Source organism: Triticum urartu, chromosome 3, assembly GCF_003073215.2.
Source record: "Triticum urartu cultivar G1812 chromosome 3, Tu2.1, whole genome shotgun sequence".
Classification (NCBI taxonomy): Eukaryota; Viridiplantae; Streptophyta; class Magnoliopsida; order Poales; family Poaceae; genus Triticum; species Triticum urartu.
In genome coordinates this window covers 126,279,680-126,294,342 of record NC_053024.1, presented here as the reverse complement: position 1 = coordinate 126,294,342, position 14,663 = coordinate 126,279,680, and the positions used below count along the sequence as shown (strand labels likewise).

At 51.1% G+C, this 14,663-nt stretch overlaps 1 protein-coding gene and 1 long non-coding RNA gene across 3 annotated transcripts; both read left to right on the top strand.

Annotated features, from left to right (window-relative positions):
- Nucleotides 1-482: 482 nt before the first annotated feature.
- On the top strand, nt 483-3,166 carry LOC125543255 (endoglucanase 2-like). Its single transcript, XM_048706547.1, has 7 exons — nt 483-737; nt 831-1,043; nt 1,159-1,359; nt 1,447-1,536; nt 1,632-2,436; nt 2,506-2,547; nt 2,653-3,166. The coding sequence occupies exons 1-7, from the start codon at nt 510-512 to the stop codon at nt 2,964-2,966; spliced, it is 1,893 nt and encodes a 630-aa protein (XP_048562504.1). The 5' UTR covers nt 483-509; the 3' UTR covers nt 2,967-3,166.
- Nucleotides 3,167-3,599: 433 nt separating this feature from the next.
- On the top strand, nt 3,600-7,231 carry LOC125543256. 2 transcript variants are annotated; one of them, XR_007298360.1, is made up of 3 exons: nt 3,600-3,717; nt 3,815-4,929; nt 5,019-7,230. It is a non-coding gene; the product is annotated as an uncharacterized LOC125543256 (long non-coding RNA). The 2 variants fall into 2 exon arrangements; XR_007298361.1 differs by having other exon boundaries at nt 3,642-4,195; nt 4,762-4,929; nt 5,019-7,231.
- Nucleotides 7,232-14,663: the final 7,432 nt, after the last annotated feature.

The window sequence follows — 14,663 nt, the reverse complement described above, 5'->3', positions numbered from 1 at the left end:
TTCGTATTTTTTTCAAGATCTGGTACCACATATCTATTTTTTATGATATTCTATCATTACTTAATTAGTTTTAATACTCCCTCAGATCCAAATTAATTGATGCAATCTCTATACAATGTAAAATAGACATTATATAGAGGCTGCGTCAATTAATTCAGATTGGAGGAAGTGCTCGTTTTATGTCATGAAATCATGAAACTCGGATACTCTATTTCAAAACCGAAGAAATTAGGGTGCATTCATTGTTTATTTGTAGAACTATAGATATGATTTTGAGATGTGCACGATCTGTCTCATTTGCTTTCAAATATTTAGTGTGCGCTTTTTCATTTGTGCAGTCACCATTTAGATAGCCAACAGATTAAAAAACCAGACCTCCGCCACCTTTGAGCGCCGTCCTGGCGTCCTCTTCCTCCCGACGGGACACGCTATAAATACACATGCCCTCGCGCTCCAGAGCTCCCATCCAAAGCACTACACAGTGTGGCATTCCCTCTTTTGCTAGCCTCATGGCCTTCAACCAACCAGCCATAGCCATGGGTCTCCTCGTTGGCTTGGTCCTTTCCGCCATGGCACAGGTGGCGTACTGCGCGGGTGGCCGCACCACCCAGAACTACCGCGAGGCGCTGGCCAAGAGCATCCTCTTCCTCGAGGCCCAGCGGTCCGGCGTGCTCCCCGCCAGCCAAAGGGTCGTCTGGAGGTCCAACTCCGGTCTACACGACGGGAAGGCCAACGGGGTATGCAGCTGCCTACTGGAAATCTCAAATCTGGGTGCAACTAATTAATCTATGTACCAGTATCAACATTAACTTCTGCATTTTCCAACCCAGGTGGACCTTACGGGCGGCTACTACGACGCCGGCGACAACGTCAAGTTCGGGCTGCCGATGGCATTCACGGTGACCATGATGTCGTGGAGCGTCCTCGAGTACGGCAGGCAGATGCAGGCGGCCGGCGAGCTCGGCAACGCCCTGGAGGCCATCAAGTGGGGCACCGACTACTTCGTCAAGGCGCACCCGGAGGCCAACGTGCTCTACGGAGAGGTAATTCGTACTTACTTTTCTGAAGCACTCGAGTGCATGCACGTCGGGTTTACGAGGTCATACGCGTAGTCGGTAGCTGACCAAGTGTACGCATTTCGAACGGATTCTTGTGCAGGTGGGAGACGGTGACTCCGACCACTTCTGCTGGCAGCGGCCGGAGGAGATGACGACGAGCCGTCAGGCGTACCGCCTCGACCCCCAGCGCCCGGGCTCCGACCTCGCCGGAGAGACCGCCGCCGCAATGGCCGCAGCGTCGCTCGTGTTCCGCCGCTCCAACCCGGGATACGCGAACCTGCTCCTGCAACACTCCAAGCAGGTTTGTCCGTTCTAAACTAACCATCCATGCTGAAATGATCCAATAGTTGATCCTGATGTTTCTTGGCACCATTGGTGGATGGCTCAGCTGTTTGACTTCGCCGACAAGTACCGGGGAAGGTACGACGCCAGCATCCCTTTGGCGAGGAACTATTACCAGTCAGTCAGCGGATACAGCGTAAGCAATCAGATCAGATGGACACTCCGCCATGCATGTTCAACATTTGGCATCCCGTCTTGATCTGGTAATTAATCCGAGTGGTGCGGTTTCAGGACGAGCTGCTGTGGGCGGCGGCGTGGCTGTTCCAGGCGACCGACGACCGGCGCTACCTGGACTACCTTGCTAACAACGCGGACGCGATGGGCGGCACGGGCTGGTCCACCGCCATGTTCAGCTGGGACATCAAGTACGCCGGTGTGCAGGTCCTCGCCGCCAAGATCCTACTGCAAGGCAGAGCCGGCAGGCACGCAGCCGTGCTGCAGCGGTACCGGCAGAAGGCCGACTTCTTCGTGTGCGCGACCCTCGGCAAGCAGGGCTACGGCAACGTCAAGCGGACGCCCGGCGGCCTCTTGTATCACCAGCAGTGGAACAACCTCCAGTACGTGACCAGCGGGTCGTTCCTCCTGGCCGCCTACTCAGACAGCCTCGCCGCCGCCCGGCAGGCCGCCGTGTGGTGCCCGGCCGGGGCGGCGTCGCCCGCGCAGATCATGGCGTTCGCCAAGTCCCAGGTGGACTACGTCCTGGGGAGCAACCCGAGGGCGACGAGCTACATGGTCGGGTACGGCTTCATTTACCCGCTGGAGGCGCACCACCGCGGCGCGTCCATCGTGTCCTTCAAGTCCAACCCGTCGTTCGTGGCCTGCAAGGCCGGGTACGCGATCTGGTATCCCCGCAAGTCCAGCAACCCGAACCTGCTCGAGGGCGCCATCGTTGGCGGGCCGGACGAGTTCGACAACTTCGTCGACGACAGGAACAACTACAAGCAGACCGAGGCGCCCACCTACAACAACGCGCCGTTCATGGGCGTGCTCGCTCGGCTCGCCGCCGGCCGCCGGTTTGATCAGTCAATTCCAGATGGTACGTACCCAATTTTTCAGAAGTTATTATCTCAGGCACCAAGCATCATTTGATATTCTGTTCTTGCAGGGCTTGACAACCAGACCTCAGTAGTGCCATCTCTTTCTGCTGGTAATAATCTACCTAACATCATGGCTTTCTAGATTCAGTTCAGAGACAGGCTTGTGTTTTTACAACCCAATCAGAGTTTGATTCTTCACCATGTGCGCGTTGCAGCGGCCGATCAAGGTGAGCACGCGTCACCGATCGTGATCGAGCAGAACGCGACGGCGTCATGGACGGAGAAGGGCCGGACGTACCACCGGTACGCGGTGACGGTGACCAACAGGTCGGTGAACAAGACGGTGCACGAGCTGTACCTCGGCATCGCCGAGCTCTACGGCCCGGTGACGGGGCTCGACAAGAATCGGTATGGCCACCTGCTCCCGGACACGGCCCCGTCGGTGCCCGCCGGCGGGAGCGTCACGTTCGAGTACGCGCACGCCGCGCCGCCGGCAAACGTCTGGGTCACCGGCTACAAGCTCGTCTGAACTGAAACCAATGCTAGCCAGTTTGTCAGGTTACAATTACAATAGGGAAGTTGGAGTGATGGGTCTAGTGACAATCTCTCAGTCATCCTCCATATTCCGTTATAATGAGCTAAACTATGCTAGGAGTAACTAGTGGCTGCGTGTTATCGTGGTTGAAAATGTAAGAGGAATGGTGTTGTTGCGCTATAAAGTATAAACGAATTGGATTATAATTAAAAACAATCTCGGTTTCATTTTTTAATTTTTTAACAAGAAGCTAATCCAGATAAAAACTAAAGAAAGAGCTATACAGCAGAGAAATTATACAACAAAGACACTGCTACTGCCGTTGTGGAAAGGATTGGATATTCTAAATATACTAAACCTGGCCAGGTTTAGTTTATCAGGTTTTTTTTTTGACTTTTTTCTATTAGTAAAAATCGGGCCAATAGGGTAGTGACACGTTAATTTGTGGGGGAGCTAGCGGGGTGCGCTTCTGGATGCGTTTAGCGATTTTGCCGTGGATAGATGGTCAAAGTTTGGCTGTTGACTATAGATTGTAATTGACTGGTTTGTTAGTACGTTCGTATAGTCGGTCGTCGCTGAAATCGCTAGCAATAGGTACTTCGAGAGAGGCCTCGTCGATGTCAAGGCCACCACGGCACCGCCGAACAAGACTATAAATAGACTTCCTTCGCTCCGCCTCACCTTCCTCCCCGCTCCACAGCCGAGCTCCTGTTCCCTTCATCCGCCCTGGCCGGAGTGTGCCAAGGTGAGGAGCTGCCATGACCATGGATCCCCCAACCTCCTCTGCTCCTTCTAACCTCTTCTACCCCTCCCTGATGTGCTACATGCTGCCCTCGCGACAGAGACGACGGCCAACCTTTGGTTGCACGGCGCGGTGGCTCGCCATGGGACTCGACGGTACTGTCGCCGGCGCTCTGCACCTTCCTCCGGTGTCTCCTGTACGTGCCTAGATCACTCCCTGTACCCTGTCCCCGCTACAGCCGGTGGGCCTCCACATGTGGGACGAGAACGAGGGCACTGACGATCATGGCCAGTCCCATGACACCATGCCTCACCCACCACTTTCGGTGGCTTTCTGCTGCCCCTGCGCGGGGAGCTCAACATGGAGGGACTCGCCATGGATCGAGCATCGCTCTGGAGTCTAGACGCGGCTGCCCACTGCCCTGCAAGTTGACTGTTCCAACGCCCACCAAGTGTTTGACGTAATGTTTTGACGGCTGTAGGTAAAAGAAAATACGTTCTATCCAGAAGCTGTGTTGCTATACTCCTAATTTTGTGTTCTTCCAAGATATTTGACTTCACCATTAATAGATCAAAAGGACTTCCCTCAACCATGCACCATATATTGTTTCCACATTCATTTTTCTCTTTATTAACTTAGTTATTCTCTTATTATCATGTTTATGATTTCCGCTGCAAAGTTTGATGACATGTTTCCTCTTATAGTGTTGATGATAGATGATCAAAGGTTATATGCGTGTTCCATCCCAAGCACAATTCTTTTTCTTTACATGTTCCTTCTGTGATATGTCTGCTTATGCAATGAGGCTCATGCTACTGGTGGATTGCAGCCTGGAAATATGTTAAAAGAGAGATTTACTGTCAGGAAGCCCTCCATAGGAAATAGGATGCAGTGTAAAATGGACTCTGCCTTAACCCTTGTTTGGTATGAACTTCATGGATGAGGCAATTGAGCTCTACACAACAAGCATATTTAATACATCAAGGTTGTTAGGCACAATTGTTCATGTAGAACCATCTGCTAAACTTACTATGACTTCCTTTCTAGGGTGCTCCATGGAATCTTCGAACAGATCAATGGATAAAGCAAAAAAGAGAAGTCCACACAGGGCTCTATGAGTCCTGCTGCTTCCGGTCGTCCTCCCCATGAATGTCGGGAGAAGCGGCTGCTACAGAACATATCGCACCCGCACGCTATAGGCTCATGGGTCTTCAGGTCAGCTCCCTCTCAAGTCATGCATGCATCTTCTTCTGAGGAAAATTTAGAATGCATTTCAGTTAATTGTTCCATTACTGTGTTTGCAGGACAGAGATGGGAGGCTCTTCTACAAGCTCATGATCGACATCGCGGAGCTGCATATCCTTGTTTATAGAGATAATTAGAAGTTTGTGAGAAATTTAGTGTGCTCTACATCTAATTTCAGAGGAAGTACATGTATTGTAGTAGCATGCAAGTGGGTTCATGCCATTGTACATAGCAGGTTCCAGCTGCCGTATATCCTTACTTTCAGAGACAATTAGTAGTTTCTTAGAATTATATCTCATAGCACGAGCACGTGACTATGAGAGATTATTAGAACAGTAGTTCTACCTGCTATCACATGCATTTTTCCGTTAATTGTACAAGTTTACATGTACATCTCTGAATAAAGAAGAACCTTATTACTGAAGTTATAGAACTGAGGTGGTGTTGCTCTGTATATACAGGCTATTATTTGCATGCTTTTCTGAATAAGTGCAGCTTAAAATGAGTTGAAACCTAAGAGCAGACAGTTGCATGTTCGACTTCCGTTGTGCAGTACCATTTCTTGCAACATACTTTCAATTAGAATAGTTGTCCTGCAATATTTGCCTAGCTCTAATACCAACCATTCCTCACAAAATACATACACCCTTTTTAGTGTCTGAATTTTATTATCTGTTGGCGATCAGTCTTTCCTACTGCAGTTCTTGGATGTGCTATCCACCCTTCTCACTCTCAGGTTGTAGCAGCAAATGGATGGCAAGCATCACGAAGCATCTCAGCTCCATCGCCTCCAGTGGCGGCAAGGTCTGTATGCTCAGCCCAACCCCGATGCTCTCTGTGCATTTTATTTATACACCAAAATATACTGAATGGAGGACAAGTTCTACTTTTTGTTAATGGAGCTAGCTTGATTGATTTTTTTTCAGCATTAGCTTGATTGATTTAATCCCCGTGGATGTGCTACTTTTTGTTCATGCCAACGTGTATTTGTGTTAATGTCTACAAGGGAGCAAGTGGACTAGAAGGATGGTTGGACGGAGAGTAATCTGCTACAATGTTTTACATCTTTTATGGTTATTTCTTGAATCTGTGATATAACATATAATGCATTCTGTAGAAACCAAAATGATGTTCATTGCAGCTTCACTCTTTCTATGTTTCTTCCATTCATTTCTGCTTTGAGAAAACTCCATACTTGAAAAATGTCTCTTCATAGTTTCTTTGAAGTTTTTTCTGTAGTTTTCAGTCTTGGGTGCATGCAGTTTCTTCATGTCACATCTGAAATTTGGGGCCAGGTATGTGCATTCTAATTAGTAGAGCCTTCTCAGTTTATGATACTAAATGAGGTACTTCTATATATAGGTTTGCACCATGGCATTTTTTCCTGTGATTAATTGATCTTCATACCAAGAAAATCCTGTTCAAGGGATATCGTGCACTCTGATTTTCAGTGCTTTTTATGAGAAGAGGGTTGTCAAGTAATTATTTTTATCTTTGATCTGAACAACAATAATACTTTAGGATTGAAAAATGATCAACACCTGTGTAATATGTAGCATAAGTTGTGGCTCATGGTAGTACACAACATGGTTGAGTACCTGAGATGGAAAGCCAATCATTAAGATTTTTTTCCGAAGACAATCACTAAGTATTTTGAACATATTTTTCCTGCCATCTTTTTTTGAAATTGGTTGCTTGATTAGAAATACTCACTGTTATAGTATATACTACGGATAAAGTGTTGAGGTGTTGGTTATAGTCCGACTAATTTATATTACCATGATGTTCAGGTAGGTTGCTTTCTTGATGTCTTCTCCCTGAGTAATCGAGGAAATACAGACCTATCTTGCACGTTTTGAAGAAGCACAATCAGTCTTATGGTGTAAAAAGTAGTAGCACCTGAGGATTGTTAATCAAGGTTGCCTCTTCCATTTCTAGAAAGGCATGATGTCATGACATATTTTAAGTTTGAACTGTGAACATTATTTTTAGGAAGTGGAACGCAGCAATATCGTAGAGATGTGTCCTGATAGAATGAAAGAAATTCCTCCGACGTATCCATCATTTTCCTTTTGGTGTTGTATTGTCCAAAGGACTAATGCCCATAAGGGAATTTTATAGAGATGCAATGAAATTCATATAAGATTTTGATGCCCGTCTTTAGGAATCATATAGTGAACTACTGACACATCATCATACAGGTTGGTTCTCATCTTGGAACACAATTAAATGGAGATCAATAGCAAAACACGAGCTGCATAACTGTTAATGTAATCCTAGAATCAAGCTTCATCTATATATTTCAAAGTGGTTCATGATATTTCTGCGTACTATGGCTGTGTTGTAACACATATGGGTTACAAACATATTTTTTTTGCGGGGTTACAAACATATTTTTCATGTCTAACTACTGAAATTTAGTACGGTTTCCTTGATACTATGGTCTGCCGAGCTGCCATTTCTACTTACGTTCGTGCGTGCGTACTCCTGGTAATAGGAAAACGTGGCTTCGGCTTGAATGGCGTTTTGGCTCCCGGTAGCGCACGGTCCCTCGTGAATAATAATAAAAAAATATAGTGAATGTTTTCAAAAAGTTCTGAATTTTTTTAGATGTTTGTGTTAGTGTCACAAGTATCTTTGCAAATTTTCATGAGAGATGGAGCAGGGGCGTTTCTTCGGTGGAAAAAATAAATTTTGCGTGACATTTTGGGGTAATATTTGGTGTTTATTTTGTTCTTTTTTCACAGGCCAAAATGTTTAATCTTTTTGCCTATAAATTTGTATGTAGCATTCGGATGTGACAAAGAACACATGGACTTCTTGTTGATTATTTTTTTACATTCTGAAAATATTTTCATGCGCAGGAGCACGTGCTCCTGGGAGCACCAACGAACTTCCGCTTGTGGCTTTATTATGTAGCTTTATTAGTAGGAATGTCTGCCCGTCAAAAACAATTAGTAGCAATCTCTTGTATAGGAAGTGATCTCTTCCCTTTGCCTTGAAGTCAATGTAAATTTTGGGGTATACTCATCTGTTACAAGCATCACTAAAGGCAAGTTCCAAAATTTTAATATAATCAAAACAATATTGGAAACGATTTTTGGAGTGTAATTTCTCATGTAGGCACTTAATTTGGAGTGTAATTTCTCACTTATGCACTAACCGCAAATCCTAATATGCTGCTATATGAGCTCTAGAGCAAAAAAAAATTATTATCAAGCCATGGTTGATAAAAGTAATGAAGTACACTCACATTTAGTCAGGTTCAATAACAGTAATTCTCGGTTCATGCAGAACTCAGACCCCTATTTCAAGATACATGGCTTATAACTTGACTCATGAATCCAGGATCTCTATTTAGTCTACTATCAGAGGTACCAAGGCCACTTTTCATTGTTGGATTAGTATATACTCCCTCCGGTCCTTTTTAGTTTGCATATAAGATTTGATTGAAGTCAAGCCTCATAAAGTTTGACCAACTTTATAGAAAAAAGTACCAACATTCACAATCTGAAATCAATATCAATAGATGTGTCATGACTTAAAATTTCATATTGTATAATTTTAGCATGGCAGATGTTGATATTTTTTCGTATAGATACGGTCAAACTTTGTGAAGTTTGACTTCAGAGGATTCTAATATGCAGAGTAAAAAGGACCAGAGGGAGTATCGTGTTCCCTCACTTACATAGAGCTTAAGACACTAAGGGCATAGGACATTTCTGCATCGTTACTACATGAGCATAGCTATGAAACAGACATGTCTGAAAAGGAAGCAAGTTAGGAAGTATTTGTCTCTTTTACTCCCTCTATTCCAAATTACTCGTCTTAATTGACTTGGATTTATCTAGATACGGATGTATCTAGACATGTATACGAGTATCTGATCTTTTCAAGTCATGGATAGTACGGTTTACAGTTGAATGTAGGGAATAATTTTTAACTTAGTATCAGACGTCGGTCTTACTCGCAGTATTAACCAAGGTAATTAAAAGGCCACAATGCTTGGTTATTTTCTTCCTGAAAATTGTTGTCCGGGAATATGTGGGAGAAGTCCTTGAATAAAGCACCAAACCAAACACACACACACACACACACACACACACACACACACACACACACGCACACACACACACAGAGAAAAAAAGAGATGTAGGAATCCCCAGCTCAAGAGTACATACGGAACAAAAAGAAGCTACTCCTGGGAGTCCCTACATTAGATCAAACCTCATCCTGTTGTAATTGATTGTAGATCCGTGTTCATGGGTCCATCCAATGTATGACACCCCACTATTTCGAATCAGCTACTTACGAGCCATTCAGTATATTTATGCATTTCGTATACAAATTATAATACATGCAATCACTTTCTTGCACGGTGTGACTGGGGAACTCGGGTTTCCCTATGTTGTATCCTTGATCAGCTGATGTATTTTGAGCCCCTACATCCCATTGTTTTGTACCCTCTCTGTCCGGAATTACTTGTTGAAAATTAATGTATCTAGATGTGGTTTAGTTTTAGATACATCCATTTCTGAGACAAGTAATTCGGGGCCGAAATTACTTGCAACAAAAATGGATGTATCTCAATGAATTTTAGTTCTTTTTTTCGAGAAAACGCAGAAGATTTACGTTTCATTGTATTGAAAAGAAGGGGTTTGTAACAATCCTCCTAGGAGGGAGTTGTAGGGCAAATACAAGGGCATTAGTGAACATCCCAGGTTTGGGGCAGGATGACGCGGAGGCCAAGGGCCCCAGCTCTGGCCCAAAGGGCAGCCTCAGCCTTGATCGTGGCAATCAGGGAGGTGACCGAAGGGCGGTCTCCCTCGAAAACGCAGCCATTGCGATGTTTCCAGATCATCCATGGCACGAGCAGAGTGGCGGAGGCGAGGCCTTTGTGCATCGGCTTGGGCGCATTCCGTTTAGCCAAGCGCCACCAGTCGTGAAGCGAGACATCGTTGTTGGGTGGTGGACACGGGAGGCACAGCCACGAGAGGATCTCATGCCACACCTGACGAGCGAAGGGGCATCCCAGGAGAAGGTGGTGCGGTGTCTCTGGGGCTTGATCGCAGAGCGGACAGCAGGGTGGGTGAGGCAGGTTACGGCTCGCTAGGCGGTCGGCAGTCCAGCAGCGGTCGAGGCTCGCAAGCCAGTGGAAGAAGCGCATCCGTGGTGGCGCCCAGCACTTCCAGGTAAGCCTCCAGGCCTGGCAGTGGGCGGAACCGTGGAAGGTGGCGAGGTAGGCCGACTTGGCTGAGTACGCGCCATCCTCGGTCCACTTCCAGCGGAGGCGGTCCGGCGCGCCGTGGAGATTGGTTTGGGCAATCAGGCGCCAGAGGCAGAGGTATTCACCAATCTCCGGGATACCAACCGTGCCCTGTATGTCGGTAGCCCAATGGTTTGCGTGGAGGCCGTCGGCGACGGTTCTGGACTTGCGGCGTCATTTGGGGATGCAAGCGTAGAGGAGAGGTGCGATCTCGCTAACGGCGCGGCCATTGATCCAACGGTCCTCCCAAAAGAGGGCGCGCAGCCCGTTCCCGATCGTCATGGTGGTGGACGCGAAGAAGAAAGCCCGCTCCTCATGCGAGAACTGCAGGTCGAGGCCGTGCCAAGCCCTCTCATCGATGTCGCGGTTGAGCCAAAGCCAGCGGGTGCGCAGGGCGAGACCGGTGCACTCGAGGTCGTGCACGCCAAGGCTACCGAGCTGGATAGGGCGACATACGCGCCGCCAGTTGACATGGCAGTTGCCACCATTGGCATCGGCGCGGCCAGCCCAAAGGAAACCTCGCTCGATCTTCTCGAGTAGCCTGAGGGTCTTTTTTGGCGGCGCAAGCACGAGGAGCCGGTGGACGGGGATAGCGCTCAGGACGGCCTTGACAAGGGCCAGCCGGCCAGCCTTGTTCATGAGCCAGGCTTTCCAGGAGGGAAGCCGCCCGGCCACCTTGTCGACGACGGGCTGCAGCTGGGTGGCGGTGGGGCGACGCAGCGTGAGAGGGATGCCCAAGTACGTGATCGGGAAGTCGACGATGGGGCACCCCAGGCGCTCGGTGACAAGGGCAGCGTCATCGGTGTCGCCTCGGATGAGGGCCGCGGCACTCTTCTGATAGTTGACCTTGAACCCCGATGCGCGCCCAAAAAGGCGCAAGATCTCCTTTACCGCCGTGATGTCGCCTGGCGTGGGGTGGCAAAAGAGGATCACATCATCCGCGTACAGGGAGATGGGCGGTATGGCGCGGCGGGGATGGAGTGGTTGCAAGACTCGGAGCTCGATGGTGTGGTAGAAGAGCCTCCCCAACGTGTCAACAGCCAAGACGAAGAGCTGTGGGGACACGGGGTCGCCTTGACGCAGCCCACACCTATGCCAGATCGGAGGTCCAGGGGCTCCGTTGAGGAGGATTTTAGTGCTGGCCGACGACAAAAGGAGGGCGATCCAGTCGAGGAAGCGATCGCCGAAGCTGTGGCAACGCAGAACATCGAACAGGAACGGCCAGGAGATGGAGTCGAAGGCGCGCGCCAGGTCAAGCTTCAGAAGCACGCGTGGGGCGCCAAGCTGGTGCAGAAGCTGCGCGGATTGACGCACCAGGGTGAAGTTGTCGTGAAGGCTTCGGCCAGGGATGAAGGCATTCTGGACTTTGCTGACGAGGCTATTGAGCTTGGGCGCGAGGCGGAGTGACAGCAGCTTGGCGAGGACCTTGGCGACAAGATGAATCAAACTTATGGGTCTGTAGTCCCCAAGGCCGCTCGCATCCGCGCGCTTGGGAAGAAGAGTGATAAGCGCCTGGTTGAGGCAGCTGAAACCGCGGCCGTGGAGCGCGTACACTTGCTCGAAGATCTTCAAGAGGTCCTTCTTGATGATGGGCCAGCAAGAACGGAGGAATTCCGCTGTGAATCCGTCGGGGCCAGGCGCTTTGCGCGACGGCAAGCGCTTGATGGCCTGCCAGACCTCATCCTCGCTGAAGGGCGCGTCAAGATCATCCAGGCAAGATGGCACGATGAGCTGCGAAAGGTCGATGGTGCAGTCCTGTGGCACGTCAGTCCCAATCAGAGCATCGAAGTGCGCAAAGGTCGCCGCGGCCATGTCGCAGGGGTCGGTGAGGACTGCGCCATCGACCGAAAGGGAATGGATCCAGTTCTTTTGCTTGCGGAAGGAGCACTGGCGATGGAAGAATGAAGTGTTCGCGTCACCATCTTTAAGGGACGCGATGTGCGCGCGCTGGCGGGCGATGGTTCGCTCAAGGGAGGCGAGGCCCAGGTAGGAGAGCTTGAGCTGGCGACGCAACCAGTCCTCATGCGGCGACAACAGCCTATGTTCGAGCGCAGAGTCAAAGCGTAGGAGCAGCTCACGGGAGATCGCGAGCTGGTCACGCACGTTGCCAACCGAGCGCGCGCTCCAGCTTATGAGTTTGCGCGCGGTGGCCTGCATGCGTCGCATGAAGCACCGAAAAGGATCAGCGTCCTCCACCGAGTTCCATGCGCTGGCGACAATCTCCTGGAAGCTGGCGAGGCGCGTCCAGAACTCCTCGAAGCGGAAGCGTCGATGCACCGGGTGCATGGGCGAGCAGTCCAGCAAGAGGGGGGCGTGGTCAGAGACGACCGTGGCCAGACAACGCAGGTGACACTCACCATGCATTTCCTCCCAGTCCGCGGAGCACATCACCCGATCAAGATGGACCAGGGTAGGCGGGTTCTGCTCATTGGACCAAGTATAGCGCCGGCCGTTGAGATAAATCTCCTTGAGCGCGAGGTCGTTGAGAACACGCCGAAAACGACCCATCATACGTCGGTTGAGGTTGCCGTTGTTCTTGTCTTCATCCCGATAGATGAGATTGAAGTCGCCGCAGATAAGCCAAGGCCCGGGGCACGTAGCACGCACATCGCGGATTCTGTGGAGGAACGTGATCTTTCCCGGGTCATCTTGGGGTCCGTAGACAATGGTTAGCCACCAGGGCACGCTGAAGCCATCGGTGGTCACGACCCGGGCCGAGAGAGTGTTGGTGGTGAACATCGGGTTCGTGATGGACATGGCCCGGCTCTTCCAAGCCAACAAAATCCCACCACAAGTGCCGATCACAGGGAGGTAAACGTACTTATCAAACTCGGAGCCCAACGTCTCGAGGACAGTCGACGAGTAGATGAACTCCATCTTAGTTTCCTGGAAGCAAGCGATCGAAGCGCTGGAGGTTACAGTAAGCAAGCGGATGGCGGTGCGCCTTGCGCGAGAGTTTAAGCCGCGGACGTTCTAGTTGATGATGCAGAGGCCGTGATCCATTGAACATAAGTCGACGGATGGGCACGCAGCAGTGCGGCTATGTTGCGATCGGGCTGCCAGCAATCACCGTGGTGATAGGCGCCGTAGAAGGATCAGAGGGCAGCTCGCGGCCGATTAGCGCGGCGATGGCCTCCAGGACGGTGTGCGGGAGAGGTGCGGCGAAAACTCCCTCGTAGGCCTTCATGGCTTCAGCAAAGATCACCTGGTCAATGCCGATGATGCCCAAGGTACGAAGGAGCTGGACCTGCGCACGGCGCTCAGCGGTGGACGGGGCGGCCGTTTTTGCCTTCGCGATGGAGGCAGAGCGACCACGCCGCGGCGAGAAGTTCAGGGGCTGCCGTCGCCATTTGCGTCCAGGGTTGGGAAGGGCTGGACATGTTTGCTTGGTGGCGGCGGCGAGGAAGTCTCCCAGGGTCCAGGAGCTGATGGAGCTGGCGCGCTGGCGAGATCGATGCAGGGTAACAGGCGGCGAGGCGAAGCGTGAGGCGCTGCCGAACTGGATCGCGTGGGGTGCAGGGGCTGGAGCGGGCGACGAAGGGCCTGGGTGGGTTGACGATGGTGGGCCTGGAGGGGGGGGTGAGCCCATCAATGCCACCAGCCACGGGCTGGGGCCGCTGCAGAATGCGCCGGGGTGACTGGGCCGAAGAGGGGGCGCGGCCCAGCTCGGGCCTGTCGTTGGGGGCAGCAGGAGTTGGAAGCACGGCGGTTCGAGGTTCCCGCGCGCTCTCCCGCAGCGCGCAAGTGGGGCTGGGTCGCAGGTCAGCGGGCCCGCAGCAGCAACAGGAGCTGACGAGGGTGAAGCCCCGCTTTGCCCCGACAGGGGATCATCCTCGGGGGCAGTTGGGCGCTCCGCAGGAAGGGGATCTGGGACCTCACTGGTGGAGGACAGGCCGTCCTGATCCCCAAGTGCGCATGGACCAGTCGTTGGTGGCCCTTCCCTGGTTGGGTTGTCCCCCTGCGCATGGTGACACGCGAGACAGGCTCAGCGCGGGCCCGACAGCAGGAGGAGCGCAGATTGGCACCAATGCGGTGGGGCCAGCTGGCGAGGTAGGCACCACCAGCGCTTGGGCAGGTGGCGCGGCCGGCCTCGGATCCGCCGCAGCCGTAGCTTTTGCGAGCGCGGCCAGAACCCTTGCACGCTTTTGCTTTCCTCCCCGCTTTCCTCTTTTGGCTCTGCGACAAGGGGGTAGGGCCCAGCCTCTTTGGGCCATGCAGCCATGCATCTCGCAGACCCGTGTACGGACGGCGGCGCACGCGAAGCGGTGGCGGCGCGGGATGCAGGCCAGCCGTGGGCAACCGCCAAGCCGTCGGCGCGCGAGCGACCATTCGAACGCGTCCAGCCGGCCGAGTCCACCGCTGAGCGCCGTGCGCAGGCATATAAATTTCTACTGAAGCCATGACAAATGTATCCAGAACTAAAATAAGTTCATCTGGA

Excerpts from the sequence above, each read along its gene's own strand:
- LOC125543255 (XM_048706547.1), top strand. The coding sequence starts at position 510 with ATGGCCTTCAACCAACCAGCCATAGCCATGGGTCTCCTCGTTGGCTTG. Across the intron at positions 1,044-1,158 it reads CCAACGTGCTCTACGGAGAG|GTGGGAGACGGTGACTCCGA; the intron begins GTAATTCGTACT and ends ATTCTTGTGCAG. Across the intron at positions 2,548-2,652 it reads AGTGCCATCTCTTTCTGCTG|CGGCCGATCAAGGTGAGCAC; the intron begins GTAATAATCTAC and ends TGCGCGTTGCAG.